The 18,905-nt window shown below is 36.7% G+C and overlaps 1 protein-coding gene and 1 pseudogene across 2 annotated transcripts in view; both read left to right on the top strand.

Moving 5' to 3' along the window:
• LOC129902792 (uncharacterized) overlaps positions 1 to 18,905 on the top strand; it is a 62,875-nt gene that overhangs the window by 30,024 nt on the left and 13,946 nt on the right. For both annotated transcript variants that reach the window (XM_055978198.1, XM_055978199.1), the window contains 10 exons: positions 215 to 556; positions 1,288 to 1,455; positions 1,580 to 1,873; positions 5,083 to 5,259; positions 8,694 to 8,957; positions 9,360 to 9,458; positions 9,574 to 9,758; positions 10,972 to 11,307; positions 13,056 to 13,209; positions 13,357 to 13,467. In XM_055978198.1, the coding sequence (XP_055834173.1) occupies positions 215 to 556; positions 1,288 to 1,455; positions 1,580 to 1,873; positions 5,083 to 5,259; positions 8,694 to 8,957; positions 9,360 to 9,458; positions 9,574 to 9,758; positions 10,972 to 11,307; positions 13,056 to 13,209; positions 13,357 to 13,467 (2,130 nt within the window). The remainder of the gene's footprint in view (positions 1 to 214; positions 557 to 1,287; positions 1,456 to 1,579; positions 1,874 to 5,082; positions 5,260 to 8,693; positions 8,958 to 9,359; positions 9,459 to 9,573; positions 9,759 to 10,971; positions 11,308 to 13,055; positions 13,210 to 13,356; positions 13,468 to 18,905) is intronic.
• On the top strand, positions 2,505 to 4,300 carry LOC129904524 (uncharacterized; annotated as a pseudogene).

The raw sequence follows: 18,905 nt of genomic DNA, 5'->3' as shown, positions 1-18,905 counted from the left end.
GAAATTTCCTCCATCGATGGCCCTAAAGGTCTTTCTTTATGTTCGTGATGTGCACAAGCACTCTTTCTCTCAGGTTCACAGCTGGAGGAAAACACCTTCCTAATTGTTATAATATCACTGCTAAATAACGTCTTTCTTGTGCTCCTGCGTGGCATACATTGAGTTGTCATTATTTCTTTTCCATCTGGGTTTCCTATTTTTTGTTGTTGATCAGGTAGAAGATATCTTATTTGCTGCTGGGGAGGCATTGTCATTTCTATGGGGTGGTGTTCCTGTTACTGCTAACATGATTCTTAAGAGTAACTACACTTCACTTTCCATGAGTTCGAACTTTTTGATGGGAGATGTGTCTTCTACAAGTTCTAGCTGTGTGGAGTCTGAAGCCAATGAAGATGACCATGGTACAGTTAGAGATGCAATCACCAGAAAGATTTTTGATGATCTATTATACAGTAGCCGGAAACAAGAGCGCTGTGCTGGCACTGTCTGGCTTTTGTCACTGACAATGTATTGTGGTCAGCACCAGGCCATCCAGAAACTGCTTCCTGACATCCAGGTATCTTGAATTTAACTTGATGCTGACAGTTCCATAGCAAAATCTTATATTACATACCTGGGAAGAATTTCGAACTTGTTTGGGGTTAGTCGTAATGTTGTTGTATATCTGGGAGAAGTACTCAATCTATTACATTTCAGCTCTATTAGCCTTTTGTATATGCTGCCAGGACATTTTTTATTTCTTTTGATTATTGGGATATATTATTAGTAAAATCTAGAAACTATTACAAGCTTTGACCTTCCTAGGGATAGGATTCCTTATTAGATTCATAAGTAAATAATACAAAAGATGGCAGTACATCATAGTACAAAAGTAATCCAAAAACTTGGATTTCTTCCATGCTTAGCTAGTGTGTCCGCCAACTGGTTAGCTTCTTTGTAGATATAACCCTTGTGTTTCCCAATCTAGTCAGGTATAACCTGCATTCATCAATTACATTTTGATAATAATCATTCCCGTTAGAGATCATGTTTATTGTTTCAATAGTCAGTCTCAATTATTATAGTCACAATTTTGTTTTAACGAGTGATGTCGAGACAGCTTCAAACATCTCTCTTCCCCTGATAAATACAATTTTAATAACTAACCACTGCGGTGCCTTTTAAACCGTGAGGCCTATGCTTCTGCAATTATCTATAGAAATCAAAGTAACCTTCTTTTATTTTGATGTTTCTGAAGAAAATATTTTACCAGGGCCTTTTGAGCCACTGACTCTTGTACTATTGTAGGAAGCATTCTCTCACCTTCTGGCTGAGCAGAACGAGCTTACACAGGAGCTGGCATCTCAGGGACTTAGTGTTGTGTATGAGCTTGGTGATGCTTCTATGAAGAAAAGCTTAGTGAATGCTCTTGTTGGCACTCTTACTGGCTCTGGGAAGAGGAAAAGAGCTGTTAAGGTTTGATGACTGCTTTTATCTTGCTTTAATTCTTGACAATCTTTCCTTGTGTCATATACTATGACTACCCATTTTTTGCTCTGTAATTTTTTTTTTTTTTTTAAGAAAAAATTCCTGTTCCTAGCTTGTAGAAGATTCTGAAGTGTTTCAAGAGGGTACAATTGGTGAAAGTCCTAGTGGAGGGAAACTAAGTACTTATAAGGAACTTTGCAACTTGGCAAACGAGATGGGGCAGCCGGACATGATTTATAAGTTCATGGACTTAGCCAATTATCAGGCATCTTTGAATTCTAAAAGAGGTGCGGCCTTTGGATTCTCCAAGATAGCCAAGCATGCTGGGGATGCTCTGCAACCTTACTTGCATGCTCTTGTTCCAAGACTCCTCCGTTATCAGTATGATCCTGATAAAAATGTGCAGGTACTTCCATATAAGTGCTTGTGCCAAGCTGATGTTCTGTGTACTCCTAGTTTGGCAGGGGATTAACTTAATAGTATTCCATTCAAGCAACCCGAAAGATCATTTTGGCTGTTTCTGGTGATATGTGAACTATTTAGTTTGTTATATTATGTTTTTCTCAGAATTTGTGTAAGAGGGAGATAAAGGTAGTTCCTGTACAATTTGTTATTGTTAATTTTTTGTATTAAATAAGTTGATATCCTACTTTTTGTGATTGTTTTGGCAGTTTTAGTCTCTAACTAAGAAACGCTTCGTTTGTTATTATTTGCTTATGTTTTTCTCAAAAGTTGAAAGGGGTCACCATGCAAAGGAAGACAACCAAAGGAAGGAGGGGGAGGTGTAGGGGGGTGTGGTGTAAAGGGGAGAGAAAAACAGTTCAAAAAACTCCTGGTGATAAACCAAAAGTCTCCTCTCTCTATATTTTTTCAACGGGCAGACACAAGAATATTTTTTGCAAACGGAGAAAAATGTTTACTTACCTTTAACTTTAATTTGCATAATTTCATAATGGATACCCACCTGACCCGGAACACGTCCAATACCGAGACTCAATATCATCGCTGACCGCCATTTCGTTTGCCGCCGGCGAGATATGACTGTTGGGCTGCCTTGTCGGGTGGGTTTATCTAGAATTTCATTTCATCTTCGATCTATTATTTCACGAAGCCCTACCTGAAGAGGAAGATATTCTCGGCCAATATTGCTTTGGGACTTGGAAATATGATAATGGCTCCCGGGGGGGGGGGGAAGGAATATTGGAAAAGTTGAAGAGGTTTTTGAAGATTATGTATTTCATGATGGCGATGTTGGCATCGTTGCTGGTACTATTGACGCTACTGATTGTGGCAATTGGGGATGTTTTGGTACCAAGTGTGTTGATTTTGATCTTTACATGCTTAAGATGTTACTGTTTCAAAGAACATTTGCAGAGATATGCCTTCAAAAGCTCCTTGACGGACATTCCTCTCGTTTCTGTCGTGAGATCTCTTATTATCACCTGTGTTTTTTCTGTGTGTGAAGCCCCTGCTCTTTCACATGGATCATACGTCGGAACAGTTACATTCTGTTCCATCATTTCCATTATTCTTCTTTCTATCAAAGCTTGTGTTTTCTCTGTCAATTCATATCTGGAGGTTGAATCTTCATCTTCTATCTCAAGGCAAAGGCTTCATCTGAAAAAGTCATGGGGGTGTGCCTGTATTGTTTCTTTCTTTGGTAGTCTTTGCTCTTGCACATTCTGTAATTGCTTACAGAACAAGCTGTCGAGCAAGGAGGAAGCTTTTGTTTCACTGAGTTGACCCAGAAGCTGTCCTTCCGTGCAAAGTTGCATTCTCTTCATAAAATAAGGTACCACGATCTCCAATTCTGACAGGTAAAACAAGAACTGAGAGTGATATGAGGAGAAAACTTGCAGGATCGGCTCATGAGGATGGGGAAGTCTCTGCTATATTGCTTGCTGATGTTGACAGTTCATTCATTTCTTGCCTTGGTTCTTTCCTCATTACAAACTTTGCTTGCCTGGCTCATCTTACCATTCTTTGTCTTCCACACCTTCTTCTGCTAACCCATTGCATGTTTTGTCAAAAAGTGATTATCGTATTCGGAGAAGCCACAGTAGTCAATTTCATACCCACACTCTCTCTATACCTCTTTTAGATGTGTCTCTAACTTCCCCAGTTCTGTCTGAAGAAATCCCTAGTTTCAGCCTAGATGTAACTGGCGATGAAGGTGATGTTGGTAAGGTGGGATGTTCATTCCCAGTACGAGATGTTGAAGAGAAAAATCAGTTTGGAACTGTTCTAGTGCATGATTTTGGAGGCGGGGTTTTCTCTTGGAGAATAGTGATGGATGAGCTAGCCCAATAGGTAGATTGTGCAGTCACAGCGTTCGACAGGCCAATATGGGGATTGACATCTAGGCCATGTCGGAGAGACTGGGAGGAGAATCAATTGCCTAATCCCTACAAGATTGAAAGTCAGGTTGACTTGCTTCTCTCATTTGTTCGAGTATGGGTTTTACTTCAGTTGTACTTGTTGGTCATGATGATGGTGGATTGCTTGCACTGAAGGCTGCCCAAAGAGTTCAGTCATCCACAAATTCGATTAATGTCCATATTAAGGGGATTGTTTTATTGGATGTTAGCCTGTCAAGAGAACTGGTCCCAGCCTTTGCAAGGATATTATTGCGTACATCTCTCGGGAAAAAGCACTTGGTGCGTCCACTGTTGCAAACAGAAATTACTCAAGTTGTAAATAGACGTGCATGATATGATGCCACCAAGTTGACAACTCATGTTTTGAGCCTATACAAGCCCCCATTATGTGAAGAAGGATGAGATGAAGCATTCCATGAGATAGGAAAACATTCATCTGAGACAGTCCTCTCACCTGGAAATGCGACGCAACTGCTCAAAACAGTTGAATGTTTACCAGTTCTGGTGATCGGAGGAGCTGATGATGCACTTGTATCTATAAAATTTGTTCAAGTGATGGCATCAAAACTTGTAAATTCTAGACTGGTTGGCGTTGCCTTATCCGGCTGTGGACATCTTCCACATGAAGAATGTCCAAAAGCATCGCTAGCAGCCATGTCGCCGTTCATCAATAGAATTTTAGTGGAACCACAGCTGCTACTTCAGTAGGAAGCTCTAATGTCAAGTTACAAGTATTTATTCAACTGAGATTTTGCCTGTTTTTTCACATACCCCTTTTGTAATTTTTCTTTTCTAAATTTACTCAAAAGGTGGAGGTCCAAGTCCAGCTCTCCTTTTGGTAGCTTTAATTGTGAATTCACAGCTTGAGTGTTAGAGCTTTCAAAATGTATCTTTCTACCCTCCCTCCTCTCTCCTCCTTTCTTATTTCTGTTTGCAGATTCTTAAACTCGGTTTTGATTTCTGTTTCCTATCACTTAAGAGTGGAGATAGCATTTTTGTACATGTTCTTTTTCTTTGGAACAGTGTAGCAGATTTCCTGCTAAAATCTCTCGCTTCCTCTCTATTTGTGAATATTCTGAGTAGCAGTATGGTTGAATACAAGAACAGTTATTTCTTTTTGTAAAAAGAGGTGGTTACCATGCAGTTTGTTATAATTACTTTTTATATTAAGGAAGTTGATATTCTTCTGGCTGTAGTGACGATGCCCATTTTTGAACTATTTTATCTTTTCTTTTAGGATGCGATGACACATATTTGGAGATCATTGATTCCTGATTCAAAAAAAACAATTGATGAGCATTTCAATCTAATTATGGATGATCTTTTAACTCAAAGCGGATCCCGACTTTGGCGATCACGAGAGGCTTCTTGTCTAGCGCTTTCAGATGTAATCCAAGGACGTAAATTTGATCAGGTAAAATCGTTGATTTGTCATCTTATGTTCAAGGAAATTGCACTTGTCTGTGATAAATCATTAGAAATCTTGATTAGAATGATATTCAGCATGATGATCGAGAAAGTTGGTCAAAGTTTTGAAGTTATAGGGTGGAAACAATTGCATATTTGACTCTTGTCAAAAGAAAAGGAAAGAAGAAAAAGAGATAATTAGTATTGAGGTACTTAGCAAAAAATAGTCTATTATACTTGATCTAGAGAGGGAATTTGGAGGATGACGGAAGTACTTATTCTCTATACATAAAACTGTTCCCACTAACACTTAATTTCCTTCATGTACTGGTGACTAGCTATGCATCTCTTTACCAGCATCAATGTTATGTATTGTACATGATGTAATAGTAAAAATGTCGACAAATCCCAAAATACGTATTCTAATTTATTATTCCGTCCGTCCCATTTTATGAGGCAGTGTTTTATTGGCCACAAAATTCAAGAAAGAAAGACTTTTGAAATTTGTGGTCTAAAACATGCCACACATTTCTGTGGCTGTGAAATCATATCATTAAGGATTAAATGAGAAGTTTTATGTTCAATTATTTCTAAATATAGAAAGGTGTTATTATTCTTTATGACAGAAAAAAGTAAGGGTCAGAGAAATGGGACAGAGGGAATATTGTTATTTTTTTGTTCTTAATTTGATAAGTCTGAGCACAAAAGTTAACTAATCTGACAATTCCAGAATCTTGCAATTTGAGAGAGCAGACTACCCGTTTTGATTGTCCATCATAATTGCTTGTTGAGGTCCACTTGCTCTACCCTCACTTACTAAACATTTTCTGAACTGAGCTTGTGGTTTCTGTATTACAAATTTTTTTGCTTAGCGTAACTAAAAACAGTTGGGCAGTTTCTTTTGGTCACATTTGATTTTGTTGATGCTTCTAAAAGCTATACCAAAAGAGATAACTAATATGATAGGATCAGAAAGTTTGATGATGCGGTGAGATATTGTAGAGTTTGATAAATAAGAAACTGCTTTTTTGTATTTCAGTATGCCTATACATCCCATGAGGAAGGGGTATTTATACAAGTAAATCTTAACTAATTAAGGAAAGACAACTAAATGAAATAAAAAAAATATTTTATTCATATAATTATGCTAGGAAAAAGAGAAAATGATCTCTTAAAATCATGCTTATTAATTAACACGATCAACACTCCCCTCAAGCTGGAGCAAAAATGTCGCAAATACCCAACTTGCAACCAGAGTATGAGAAGTCCTTGTGCTGAGGCCTTTTGTAAGTACATCTGCTAGCTGTTCTTCTGAAGGTACATGAAGCGAACTCAAGGTGCCCCTAGTAATTGTCTATTTGACGAATTCCCAATAAATTTCAATATGTTTTCTTCGGTTATGTTGGACAAGATTTTGAGCTAATTGATTGCACTTTTCATTTTAAGTAATGGAACATAGATTGCAACTCTTTCTTAAAGAATGGTAACATAGATTGCAACTTTGTTGTCGCACTACAAGGAAAGTTTCCTCTTTTTTTTCCTGACAAATATCAATTCTTCTAGTAACTTTTGTAGCCAAAGAACCTCACAAATGCCCTCAGCCATAACTCTTTACTGCTTCTGCAGTTGATCTTGCAACTACACTTTACTTCTTAATTCTCCAAGTTACTACGTTCCTCCTGCGAGTGTACAGTAATCAGATGTAGATCTTTTGTCATCTAAAGATCAAGCCTGATCTGTGTCCGTATTCAGAGAAATATAGATAACTCACCAGTAGAAGAGTATTCAACTTGAACAGATTGCATAATGACATTTTTTGCTCTATTTCTCCTTGAGTAAGTTATTGAAGCATATTTATCCAAACACCCCACAACCTCCCTTGAGTTCTTTCTCCAACTTCACTTTTCCCTGTGGTAGTGGTTTTAACAGTGGAACTAGGAGGAATGATCTTTTCCTCCTTATTGCTCTCCTCTGAAGAGGTGATGGTGTAAGCCCAAAATAGCTCAAATTCTTATAACGTAAAACGCATGCTGACAATAGATCTCCTGGAGTGAGGATGAAAGCATTTGTACCCTTTTTGTGTAGGAGAATACCCAATAAAACACACTTAAGGGCTCTAAGATTTAAGTTTCCTAGAATTCCTAGTGTGAACCAAACCTAAACATTTTTCGGAGGAATAATATGTTTATTCTCACCCTTTAAAGCCTCGAGAGTACTCTGATAATTGAGGGTTTTAAGTGGCATTCTATTGATAAGATATACAACACTTAGAATGGCATCCCCAGTAGGTTTTTGGTAGATTGAGGGTAAACATAAGAGATCTTGCCACTTCGAACAAATGCCTATTTTTTCTTTCAACCCCATTTTGTGCACTAGTGTAGGGACAACTAGTTTGATGGATTATCCCATTGAACTCCCTTAAGCACCAAATCTTTTATCTATGTATTACATGCCATTTTCAGTTCACAATTTTTTTATGTTAGGCTCAAATTGAGTACAAATTATCTTATGGAATGACTAAAAACAAGAGAAAACCTCACTTTTGGCCTTTAACAGATGCACCAAAGTCATCCTAGTGTAATAATCAATAAAGGTAACAAACTATCAATTTTCAGACAAAGAAATAGTTTTAGGACCTTGGACATCCGGCTGAATAATCGTAATATAAGTACTTTTATTATTGCTCAAAGGGTAAGAGTTTCTAGTATGCTTGATATATTCACAAGCATCATAAAACAAAGAGTCAAACTTAGTCTGGAAAACAAATTAGGGTACAACTTCTGTAAAACCAAAAAGGATGGGTGCCCCAACCGCCTATGCCACTGGGTTATTTCTTGATTGACTTCCTTATTTCCTCCAAAAAATGCTTAACTAGAGTCTCCAGTCCCAACCAAACATGTAGAGTCATCATGCAATTTACAACTGTCAATCCTGTTCCTCTTTTGAAGATCCTTAACAACACAATGATTAGGGAAGAACTCAATACTACAACTTAGTTCTTTGGTGATGGGGCTAACCGATAATAGGTAACAGGAAACTCAGCTACATGAAGAATGGATGATAATGTAATATCAGGTGTACAAACACCAAAACCTGTTCCAGAGATGGGGTTTAGAGATCCATTCTCAAATAAGTCTCTTTGGGACTAAGGGGAGTAGTTTTGGTAAGTTGTAGAGGAGCCTGTTATGTATATTTATACCAGAATGAGGACTTTCTTGATGTAAATTATGGCTTGCTCTTTCCAATCTGTATTGCTTGTAGAGGAGCAATTGATAAATAAGCTTTTCCTGGAATTTTCCAGTCTTAACTTTCTATAGTTTGGCATATCGTCCATTTCCTTTAATTTGATGTACTTATTGATCTGTTTATCTGTGTTATCCCTTATTGCAGAGAGCATAATTGTTGCCTTATCTGACAATGTCAGCATTGCATATGATATAGGTTGAGAAGCACTTGAAAAGAATATGGACTACTGCTTACCGTGCGATGGATGACATAAAGGAGTCTGTACGAAATTCGGGAGACAGATTATGCCGTGCTATTACTAATCTAACATTGAGGTTATGTGATGTTTCTCTCACACAAGTCTCAGAGGCAACAAAGACAATGGAGATTGTATTGCCGCTATTGCTATCTGAAGGCATAATGAGTAAAGTTGAAAGCATTCGCAAGGCATCCATTGGAGTGGTTACAAAACTCACAAAGGTTTCATTCTATCTAGAAAATTGAACTGTTGAATCTCTGTTGAAGACCTTCCAGTTTCTAAAATACTCATAATGCCATGTCTTTTCCTTCTCTGTTAATCATTTCAGTCAGATCATTATGGTGCTTGTGTTTATACTTGACTGAGAAGAATTTTCTTTGCTTTGTTCTGTAATATTCTTGCATTATTGCACCAGAGTTGAATGTTAAAGTTCTTATCTGGTGGTTGATGATCATCATGTGTATGTAGCAGAAGATGTTTTAGATGAAAGAGAAACTTGCTTATTCCAATCTAGGGCCCATGCAAATATCCCACCTTTTTCCTGCTTGCGTAGATCAAATAAGTTCGTTTCAGTTTCAAACAATCCGATTTAGTTCTTTTAACAGTTTGTTCAATAATTGCAGGGTGCGGGTGTTGCACTTCGGCCACATCTACCTGACCTAGTCTGCTGCATGCTTGAAAGCTTATCAAGCCTAGAAGACCAAGGGTTAAATTACGTTGAGGTCTGGCAAATTCTGTGGTTTCTGATATTGCTTTGTTATTGTCTGAAACATTATTTTATTTTTCTTTTCATTTTCTATGTTTTCCCCTTTTCTCCGGGCCTCTTCCTTATCTCAGTTGCACGCAGCAAATGTTGGTATACAAACTGAAAAGCTTGAAAACCTCCGTATATCAATAGCAAAGGGCTCTCTAATGTGGGAAACTCTTGATCGTTGCATTGATGTTATTGATTCCCAGTCGGTGGAGTTATTAGTACCTCGTGTTGCTCAATTAGTTCGTGTTGGTGTCGGATTAAATACCAGGTATTTTGCAAGTCCCATATGTAATTTTACAAGAAAATTGCAATTTGGTTGGATTTTAGTCTGCGTTTATCTTATTCTCTGTATTGTCTCTTTTTTTAGAAGATAACATTTGTATTAAAATCAAAGCACAAAGGTTGTGTTGGTAACTATGTACATACCAGTGTTATCAAAGGCGCGCTTAAACCCTGAAGCGAGGTTCGCGTTGAGCGCTTTGCCTCGCTTAGTGTGCACTTTAGTGTCGTCATCAAGACTCTAAGAGATACTTTTCCTTGTGAATGAGCATTTCCTGAAGAGGCGACGCTAAACCATTGATATTTCACTTTATCGTAAAAACAATCAATTTCCTTGTCCATATATTTGTTATTCATGCTTATAATTATTAGTCTTGGACTAGACATATATATAATTCCATTTGCACCTTTTCTCAATAAAGCTCATGCTTTATTTGCGCTTTGTACTTAAAGCCCCAACAAACCTTAGAGCTTTTTGTGCTTTTCGCATTTGATATCATACATATTCCATAAGTAAGCAAAAACTTATCCTTGCACTTCTTACAAGGACTCCATCAAGTCTAATATGGATTCATCATCATTTACATAATTTTCTTTACACCAAAACATAAACAGCAAGATACAGTAGAGCTGCTTGTCTGCTTCTGCCTTCAAAATGGAAACACCTGGCATTCCATTCCTTCCAGTTTATCCACTCAAGGCAAACTGTGATGGGGTTCCACCATTTCTTTTGCCTGAAATTTTCCCCCTGATGTACCAGTACCTCGGCAGGGTCAGTTGTAGTTTTTGGTATAGACCACCTGATTCCAACTATACTTAAAATAGTTGCGACAGTTGAGAAGTGAGACTATAGTGTAGAAATAAGTGTTTATTAGACTCTGAATCGTCACAGCATAAGTAACGTCTGGAGCTCTATTGGAATCTTTCACCCTCTGTTGTACCCTGGAATAACCCCATCTGGTTTAGTATTCAGCTACTCTGTCAATTACTGAATTTCCCATCATTGAGCATCCTTCTGAAATTAAAGTACCATCCCTGCATGTGCCACATCTCTCCAACAATCTCTGTATTGTATGTGTGACTTGAATGATTATTTACCTTTTGATCTCAAAAATTGAAGAGATCCCCATTTGTTTGGAGGTGAACTGCCATTGATCTAGTTCTGAATTCTCATGTCATGTTATTTGTTCTCCTATTGACAGGGTTGGTGTTGCAAATTTTATAAGCTTGTTAGCGCAGAAAGTTGGCGTAAATATCAAACCTTTTACACCCATTCTACTGAGACTTCTATTTCAAGCTGTTCAGGAGGAAAGAAGTGCTACTTCAAAACGTGCGTTTGCAAATGCTTGTGCCACAGTTCTGAAGTATGCAACTCCTTCCCAGTCCCAGAAGTTGATTGAAGACACTGCTGCTTTACATCTTGGGGACATGAATGAACAGATTGCATGTGCAGTTTTATTGAAATGCTACTTTTCCTCAGCTGCTGATGTTTTGGGTGGATATAATGATGTGATTGTGCCAGTAATATTTATTTCAAGGTCAAACTCTTATCTTTCGTTTCTCTGTTTCATAGTCTGTGATGGTAATATTTTGTGTTCATATTTAAATTTCTATTCTTTGTTTGAACAAGATAACATGGCAATATATAGATTATTGGATAGTTAAGGTGACCTCATTTTATACACATAGATACGCTGTCATGTAAGAAATGACAGCAAATTCAAACTATGCTTGCTCGTGTCAATTGGGACAATGCTAACTTCTCTTGACATCCCAGATGTTGTTGCTTTTAGTTTCTCTATCTCTTAGCTACATCTCAGAAATTGGCTGTTGGTGGCTCCACTATCAGTCTAGCAATTGACTTCTGTTGCTCGATTTCGCTGTTCTGCAAGTTTCCAGACATCATCCATGAAGTTGATTTCTTCACATACACGTATCAGGTTTCAGAGTTAACAAGAAAGTTAGAATAAGTGCTGGGTAGTATCCATGAATTCAGACACTGCTGAAATGATGCACATCCATAGCCTGATTATAGCTTGTTGGATATAATTATTTTGCAAGTCCATTGTTGTACTCAGGTTTTTGCTAGTCGACAGTAGATTCATCAGAAGTGCTGATTCTATATTGTGGATTTCCTCTACAAGATGTCTGCTTTTCTAATGTTCAGAGTTTTCTCTTCTTAAAGAAAACAACTTAGAATCAATGAGTCTGTGATGTCATCATAAATGGCTAGATGATACATCTGTTTTGCAAGATTGGTCGTACTCAGAGCTGAAGTTTTGAACTGTCAGAACCCCATTGATGCTAGTACCCTTAAAAACCATATGAAATCTGATGTCAAGAAATTTTACAGCAAATGGTAAAAAATAGTACCCGAAGCCTTTAGATTGCTTAGGATAGAAAACTAAAGAACAATTCAGAGTCTCTTCACTAAACTTCCATTCAAGTATATTATATAATCTTGTTTCAAATGCATAAAATGGATTTAGTTCCTCTCTCTGGAGTAGTATGGTTTGGGAACCGGTTATATGGGATCTTGTTCTGCACATGAATGACATTTTTTATTGCCCAATTCTCTGAGTTCGGATATTTGGGAGAAGTTTGTAAGCTCGAGGTCAGGATAACACCTGCTTTTAACGTCAATCTTGCATGCTGTTTCTTGGTTCTTTTTTTGCCCAAATTTGTATACTGGTAGGTTTTGCTGTCAGTTTCTTTCTTTCAATTCTCTGTAAGAATATACCCTCTTGTTTCACTATTTCTTCCACCAAAATTTGTAAATCTTCTGTTGTCAATTGTTGTCCTTAGACTTCCAGTTAATGATTGACATTCTTCTTTATGGTTTGAAGTCCAGTTTCTGATATTTTTCAAATGATCCTTATATTTTCCTTAGTGATTTTGATTGAAGCCTGTGCTTCATTTGTTGGCTACTGACTTCATGGGCCGCCTTTGACAAATATTTTATGTCATTTCAGAAAGGAAGTTTTATGAAGTTCTTGAACTTCTAGTTGTAGGACAGCCTGATGTAGTAGTCAATGTGAACTCTGAACTTTCTGTTTTTTCTACCTCCACCAGCCTCCCTTTTTATTGGGAAATGGTAACAAGTACCCCCATCCCCCTCTTTTAGTTCAATATTTACATACTTGCAACAATATTTACATCATTGAACCTTCTACTTGAGCTTGCAGCTTTTGTCCGGTTGTAATGCCAAAAGTATTTTAAATTTCTCCTAACGGTATTATCTATGATTATTGCTTATCAGTTGACACCAATATATAATCTTATGCAGGTTTGAAGATGAAAAATCTGTTTCTAATCTGTATGAAGAAATGTGGGAGGAAAATATGAGTAGTGAACGGGTTACTCTTCAATTGTACTTGGGGGAGATCGTTGAGCTTATCAGTGGAGGAATTATGTCATCCTCATGGTCTCGTAAACAGAAGGTATTAATGGTCTTTCTTATATTCACTCACAATCCTAGATAAGTGCATGAAAATTTAACCATCTGGAGTTTTCCCCTTGCACCTTAGCAAAAACGGTATTTTGGGTTGTTTCAAGAGTTTTACTATCCTATTTATGTTGTCATGCAGGCTGCTCAGGCAGTAAGTAAGCTCTGTAACACCCTTGGTGAGGTGGTTTCCTCACAGCACCATGTACTCCTCTCATCCCTCTTGAAGGAAATCCCTGGACGCCTATGGGAGGTAGGAGTTGGTACTTTTACCTTTTTATTTCCTTGGGTAAACTGGTATTATTTCTTCTCATTTGCTCCATTCCAGTTTATATGGTAGCCTTTCCATTTTGGGATGTTCCAAGATCTTATAATATGATTCCTCTGATAATAGTATTATTTTATACATATTTCACAAATTTTTAAAGAATTCATATCACTAAACTTTTTCAACTTTGTAATATTTCTCAGCCAAACTAGCTTTTCACTTGTTCTTTATATATATATATATATATATATATATGTTTTCCGTGCCACTATATAATACAAAATTCTTGATGTCTTAAACTTTGTTCAATCAAACAACATCAGATAAAATGAAGTAGAGGAGTAATATGCAACATGTTCTGTTTTAATTACAATAACAATATACCTGGTGTATTCCCATAGACTGAGGTCTGGGCATTGTAGAGTGTACGCAAACCTTAATTCTACCTCAGAGGTGAGGTAGGGAGGCTGTTTCTAATAAATCCTCGGTTCAAAACAAAAATAGACTAAAGAAAGACGTAATGGGAGTACAAGACAATAGTTTGTAACAAAACAATAGATAGTAGCAGAAAGTACTACAACCAAATAATACTACAATCGAGCTACACGAAACAATAGATATCAACAAAATTGAAGAACAAGAAACTACAAGCATTGCCCTAAGACTTCTAGTAAGTGCACCAAGACAATGCACTCCTACCTACTAGCCTGAACACATTTCTCCCTACTAACCTTCTATCCTTATTCGCGTCCTTCACACCTTCCCATCTAAGGTCATGTCCTCACTTAGTCGCAACTGCGCCATGCCATTCTAATCATCTTTCTCCAATACTTCTTCGGGCTACCTTTACCTATGTTGAATCCATCCCAAGCCAATCTCTCACACCTCCGTATTAGAGCATCCATGCTTCTCCTTATCACATGCCCGAACCTTCTCAACCTCCCTCATCTTGTCTTCCACCGAAGTCATTCCCACCTCGTCTCAGATATCCCCATTCTTAATCCTATCCCTTCTAGTAAATCCACATATCCATCGCAACATCCTCATCTCCACAACATTCATTTTCTGAATGTGAAAATTCTTGACAGGACAACACTCCCCCATACAAAATAACTGGTCTAACCATCAGTCAGTAGAACTTGCCTTTAAGTTTATGTGACACCTTATTACACAAGATTCTGGATGCAAACCTCCATCCACCTTGCACCAATATGGTGAGTGACATCCTCGTGTATCTCTCCATCTTCCTGGATAATAAACCCAAGATACTTGAAATTACCTCTCTTTTGGATGGCTTGTTTATCAAGTCTCACTTCCATATCAACCTCATGTTTCACCTTACTAAACTTACACTCCAGGTATTCAGTGTTGGTCCTCAACCTAAACCTTTAGATTTCAGGGTGTCTCCCAAACTCCAACATAGCATTAACTCCTTCGCGAGTCTCGTTAATCAAAACTAATATACACCATAGCACCTCACCTTGAATTTGTCGCATCAACACATCTATCACCACGGCAAATAAAAACGGACTAAGGATTGATCCCTACTGCAACCCTATCAACACTGAGAATTGCTCTAAGTCCCTTCCCACTGTTCTTATTTGGGTCTTGGCTCCATCGTACATGTCCTTAATCGACATAGTGTGCGCCATAGGTACACTGCTAGCCTCTAAGCACCTCCCTAGGTACTTTATCGTAAGTTTTTTCTAGGTCGGTGAACCCCATGTGTAAGTCCTTCCTCTCCCTATACTGCTCCATTAGTCTCCTTAGAGATGAATGACTTCTGTAGTCGAGCATCCTGGCATATATACGAATTGATTCTCGAAAAATAGTCACGATCTTCCTCAGCCTCAACTCCACCACATTTTTCCAAACCTTCATAGTGTGGCTTAACAACTTGATACTCCTATAGTTGTTGCAATTCTGAATGTCTCGCTTATTTTGTTTTAATTGCCACAATATAATACAAAATTTAAATTATGTGTTAAACTTTGTTTCCAAACTAACAACTGTCACATAAAATGGTGCAAAAGAAAGTACTATGCTGTGTCATAACATGTTTTTTCATGCTGTAAAAGTTCTTTTTTTTGACAAATACTGTAAAAATATTCTTTTTTGACTTATGATAACTATATCATGCTTTGTTTAGCATCAAACTGCTTGTATATGTGTTGCTTATGTGTATGTGTGTATATATATGTAAAAGGCTTAAGTCATCGACAACCCCTTAAAGTTGTCCGCATATTTCACTTAGACACCTCAACTAGGACTATTACCTATTGAACACCTAAATTGTTCAAAATGAATGCCTATTAAACACAAAATGCTGATTTGGCAAAAAAAGTGTTCCTCACTTTCCTGGGGCGCGTGAAGCAACCTAAAATAAGTTTTTTTTTTTTAAAAAAAACTTACACTTTTTCTTTTTCCATTGACACTTGGCGTTGTAAATAACTTAAAATTTTTCTAATATTTTTTAAAATAATAAGTCTTAATAAAAAAAGAAAAAACACCCCCACCCACCCTTTCAGTCATCTTCTTCATCTCATTTAAATTTTGCATAGATAATTGCATCTTGTCTCCATTTTTTTTTATTCTATTTCTTTTCAATCTTTATATAAAAAAAACTGAATGAATTAATGGAATTTGCAAAACGAAAGGAGGACGAAGAAAGAAATTTTTGGACATCGAAATGAAAAAGTTATCCATGCTCATCCATCTCCATTTCGACCACCTCCGAACAAATATAAATCATCATTATCATCATCGTTGTCATATTCACTATTTCTTCTAAAACTAGTCAGAAAAAGAAAGTAATAAGAAACCCTTTAAAATTTCTTCATCGATGTATAGTAAATGCATTTCGGATCTCGATTTGAAGAAGTTATTGTGATATTACCATCAATTTTTCTCATTGTTTATAAATTTCTCTCTTCCGTTTCAAAAATATCATCTACTGGTGGAGGATTTGAAAGTATTGCAGTATTGAATCCTTTCTCAAAATCAATTTTCTTGTTAAACAGTGTTAGATAGAAAATGTATTTGAATTATTTATTTATTTTTTTAAAAAAGAAAATTCAGCATTTTAATAATTTTGGGGCCAAGTGCCATATGTCATCTTTTAATTTGTCATTTTGCCATGTCCACTGCAAGTGTATCCCACACTCATTACCTTTGTTTTGCTGATTATTGAAAAATATTTAATAGGAACAAGTTTTGAATTGTTAAAAGTGTTCAATAGGTATTAGTCCTAGTTAAGGTGTCTAAGTGAAATATGCGGACAACTTTAAGGGCCGTAGATGACATAAGCCTATGTAAAATTACTAGGGAAAAGACATAAATTCCCCCCTGAAGTTGTACCGAAAAGTCAGTTATACACTTAAACTATCATGGCGATCTATTACACACCTAAATTACCTAAAAGTGAAACTATTAAACACCTGAACGCATAACACCACTCTCATAGTATGTGGTGTATTACACTCACTGCCACGTGACACCACATCAGTGCCACGTCAGAAATAATAATTTTTTATATTTTTTTTCTTTTCTTTTCTTTATTAATTAACTTTTTTTTATTAACTATATTTTATACTAATTAACTCCTAATTAATTATTAACTATCCATCCGATTTTTTAATATTTTTTCTTTTCTTTTCTTTATTAATTAAATTTTCTTTTATTAACTATATTTTATACTAATTAGCTCCTAATTAATTATTAACCACCATCTGATTTTTTATATTTCTTTTCTTTTCTTTATTAATTAACTTTTCTTTTACTAACTATATTTTATACTAACTATATTTTATACTAATTAAATCCTAATTAATTATTAACTACCCATTCGATTTTTTATATTTTTTTCTTTTCTTTTCTTTATTAATCAAATTTTCTTTTATTAACTATATTTTATACTAATTAACTCCTAATTAATTATTAACCACCCATCCGACCCTCCCCCCCCAAAAAAAAATAAAAATAAAATTAAAAAAACCAAACCCCAATCGTCTTCTCCACCAAAATGGGGAGAATAATTCTTCTTCTTCTTAATGGATTTTGAAAGAAAAAAAATCAAGATTCAAAATGGTGAGTAAATAGAGGTAGGTGTAAAGAAGAAGAGGGTAGGTGAGTGTGAAGAAGAAAGGATGTGGAGGTGGGGTGATTTTATTTTTTTAATTTTTTTACTTTAATGAGTTTTGAAAGAAAAAAAATCAAGATTCAATATGGGATTAAATGGAGGTGGGTGTGAAGCAGAAGAGGGTAGGTGGGTGTGAAGAAGAAAGGATGTGGGGGTGGAGTGATTTTGTTTTTTTAATTTTTTTTAACTTTACAGAATATGATGCGCTTTTGCCCTAACGTAAAATGATGGCAAACCAGAACAATACATGTAATAACCACATCAGAGGCCTCTGCCTCAAATCTACCTAGTATAGCATAGCATAATTGGTGGTCACCCTTAGCCTGTGAACCACTACAACCACCACCTCGAGTACTTCATGAAGCACCTCAAACAACTAAAATTGGTGTATTGCAGACAACTTGTGACCCTGGCTAAATAGAAGAAGAATCACACATTTGCCCCTTATTCAAACTCACCATCACAAAACAACCTAAGTAAACTATTCCCAACTCATCATAGGAGGACCGACAGGTCTATGAGCAAGAACAGACCTCTATCACTTCTTAGCCATTGCCGCAATTATAAAGAGAAATAAGACATTCCATGTGCCTTCAACATACCCGATTTTGAACAACCTGTCCTGACACTTGGTCAAAAAAATATAAGCCTTCTCAACAGTGATAACCTCAAACTTGGGAGATAATACCCTAACGAATCTTTCCAAATCTCTTTTGCTCCTAAGTAAACATAGCAACGCTAGAAGACATAGGTGGAACCACAGATCTCAAAGGAATCTAAAGTGGGCTAATTAGATATCTAAAATTTGAAATCCAACCGTCAAAGTCTAACCAACCATTTTCCATACTTTTTTTTGTTGCTCCACATCTTCATACTCATAATCAGGCTCGAATGGGCATCACTAAATCATCCTCATGCAAGAGCCGCTATTTCGAACCCGACAGTTACTTTTAATGCGGAAGGAATAGATTAGAGGTATACAACACTTAATATGAATAATTCGCACGAAAGGAATCAAAGGAAAGAGTTTCTCCTATTAAGTATCTTGTAGCCTCTCAAAGATATGTACGGACGTCTACGTACCGATCTGTAAGACTCTACTAGATACCCTGCTCTTTAACTTATGAGACCGGTGAACCTAGGGCTCTGATACCAATTTGTCACGACCCAAAAATCGAGGTCATGATGGCACACATCCCAAAACCCAACCTGATGTGTAAGCCTAAAAATAAAACTCATACGAGACTCCCAAAGGAAAAATCATGCCATGATTTAAGTGAAAAGA

Source organism: Solanum dulcamara, chromosome 9, assembly GCF_947179165.1.
Source record: "Solanum dulcamara chromosome 9, daSolDulc1.2, whole genome shotgun sequence".
NCBI lineage: Eukaryota > Viridiplantae > Streptophyta > Magnoliopsida > Solanales > Solanaceae > Solanum > Solanum dulcamara.
Note: the sequence above shows the minus strand (reverse complement) of the source record. Positions and strands in the feature narration are given on the sequence as shown.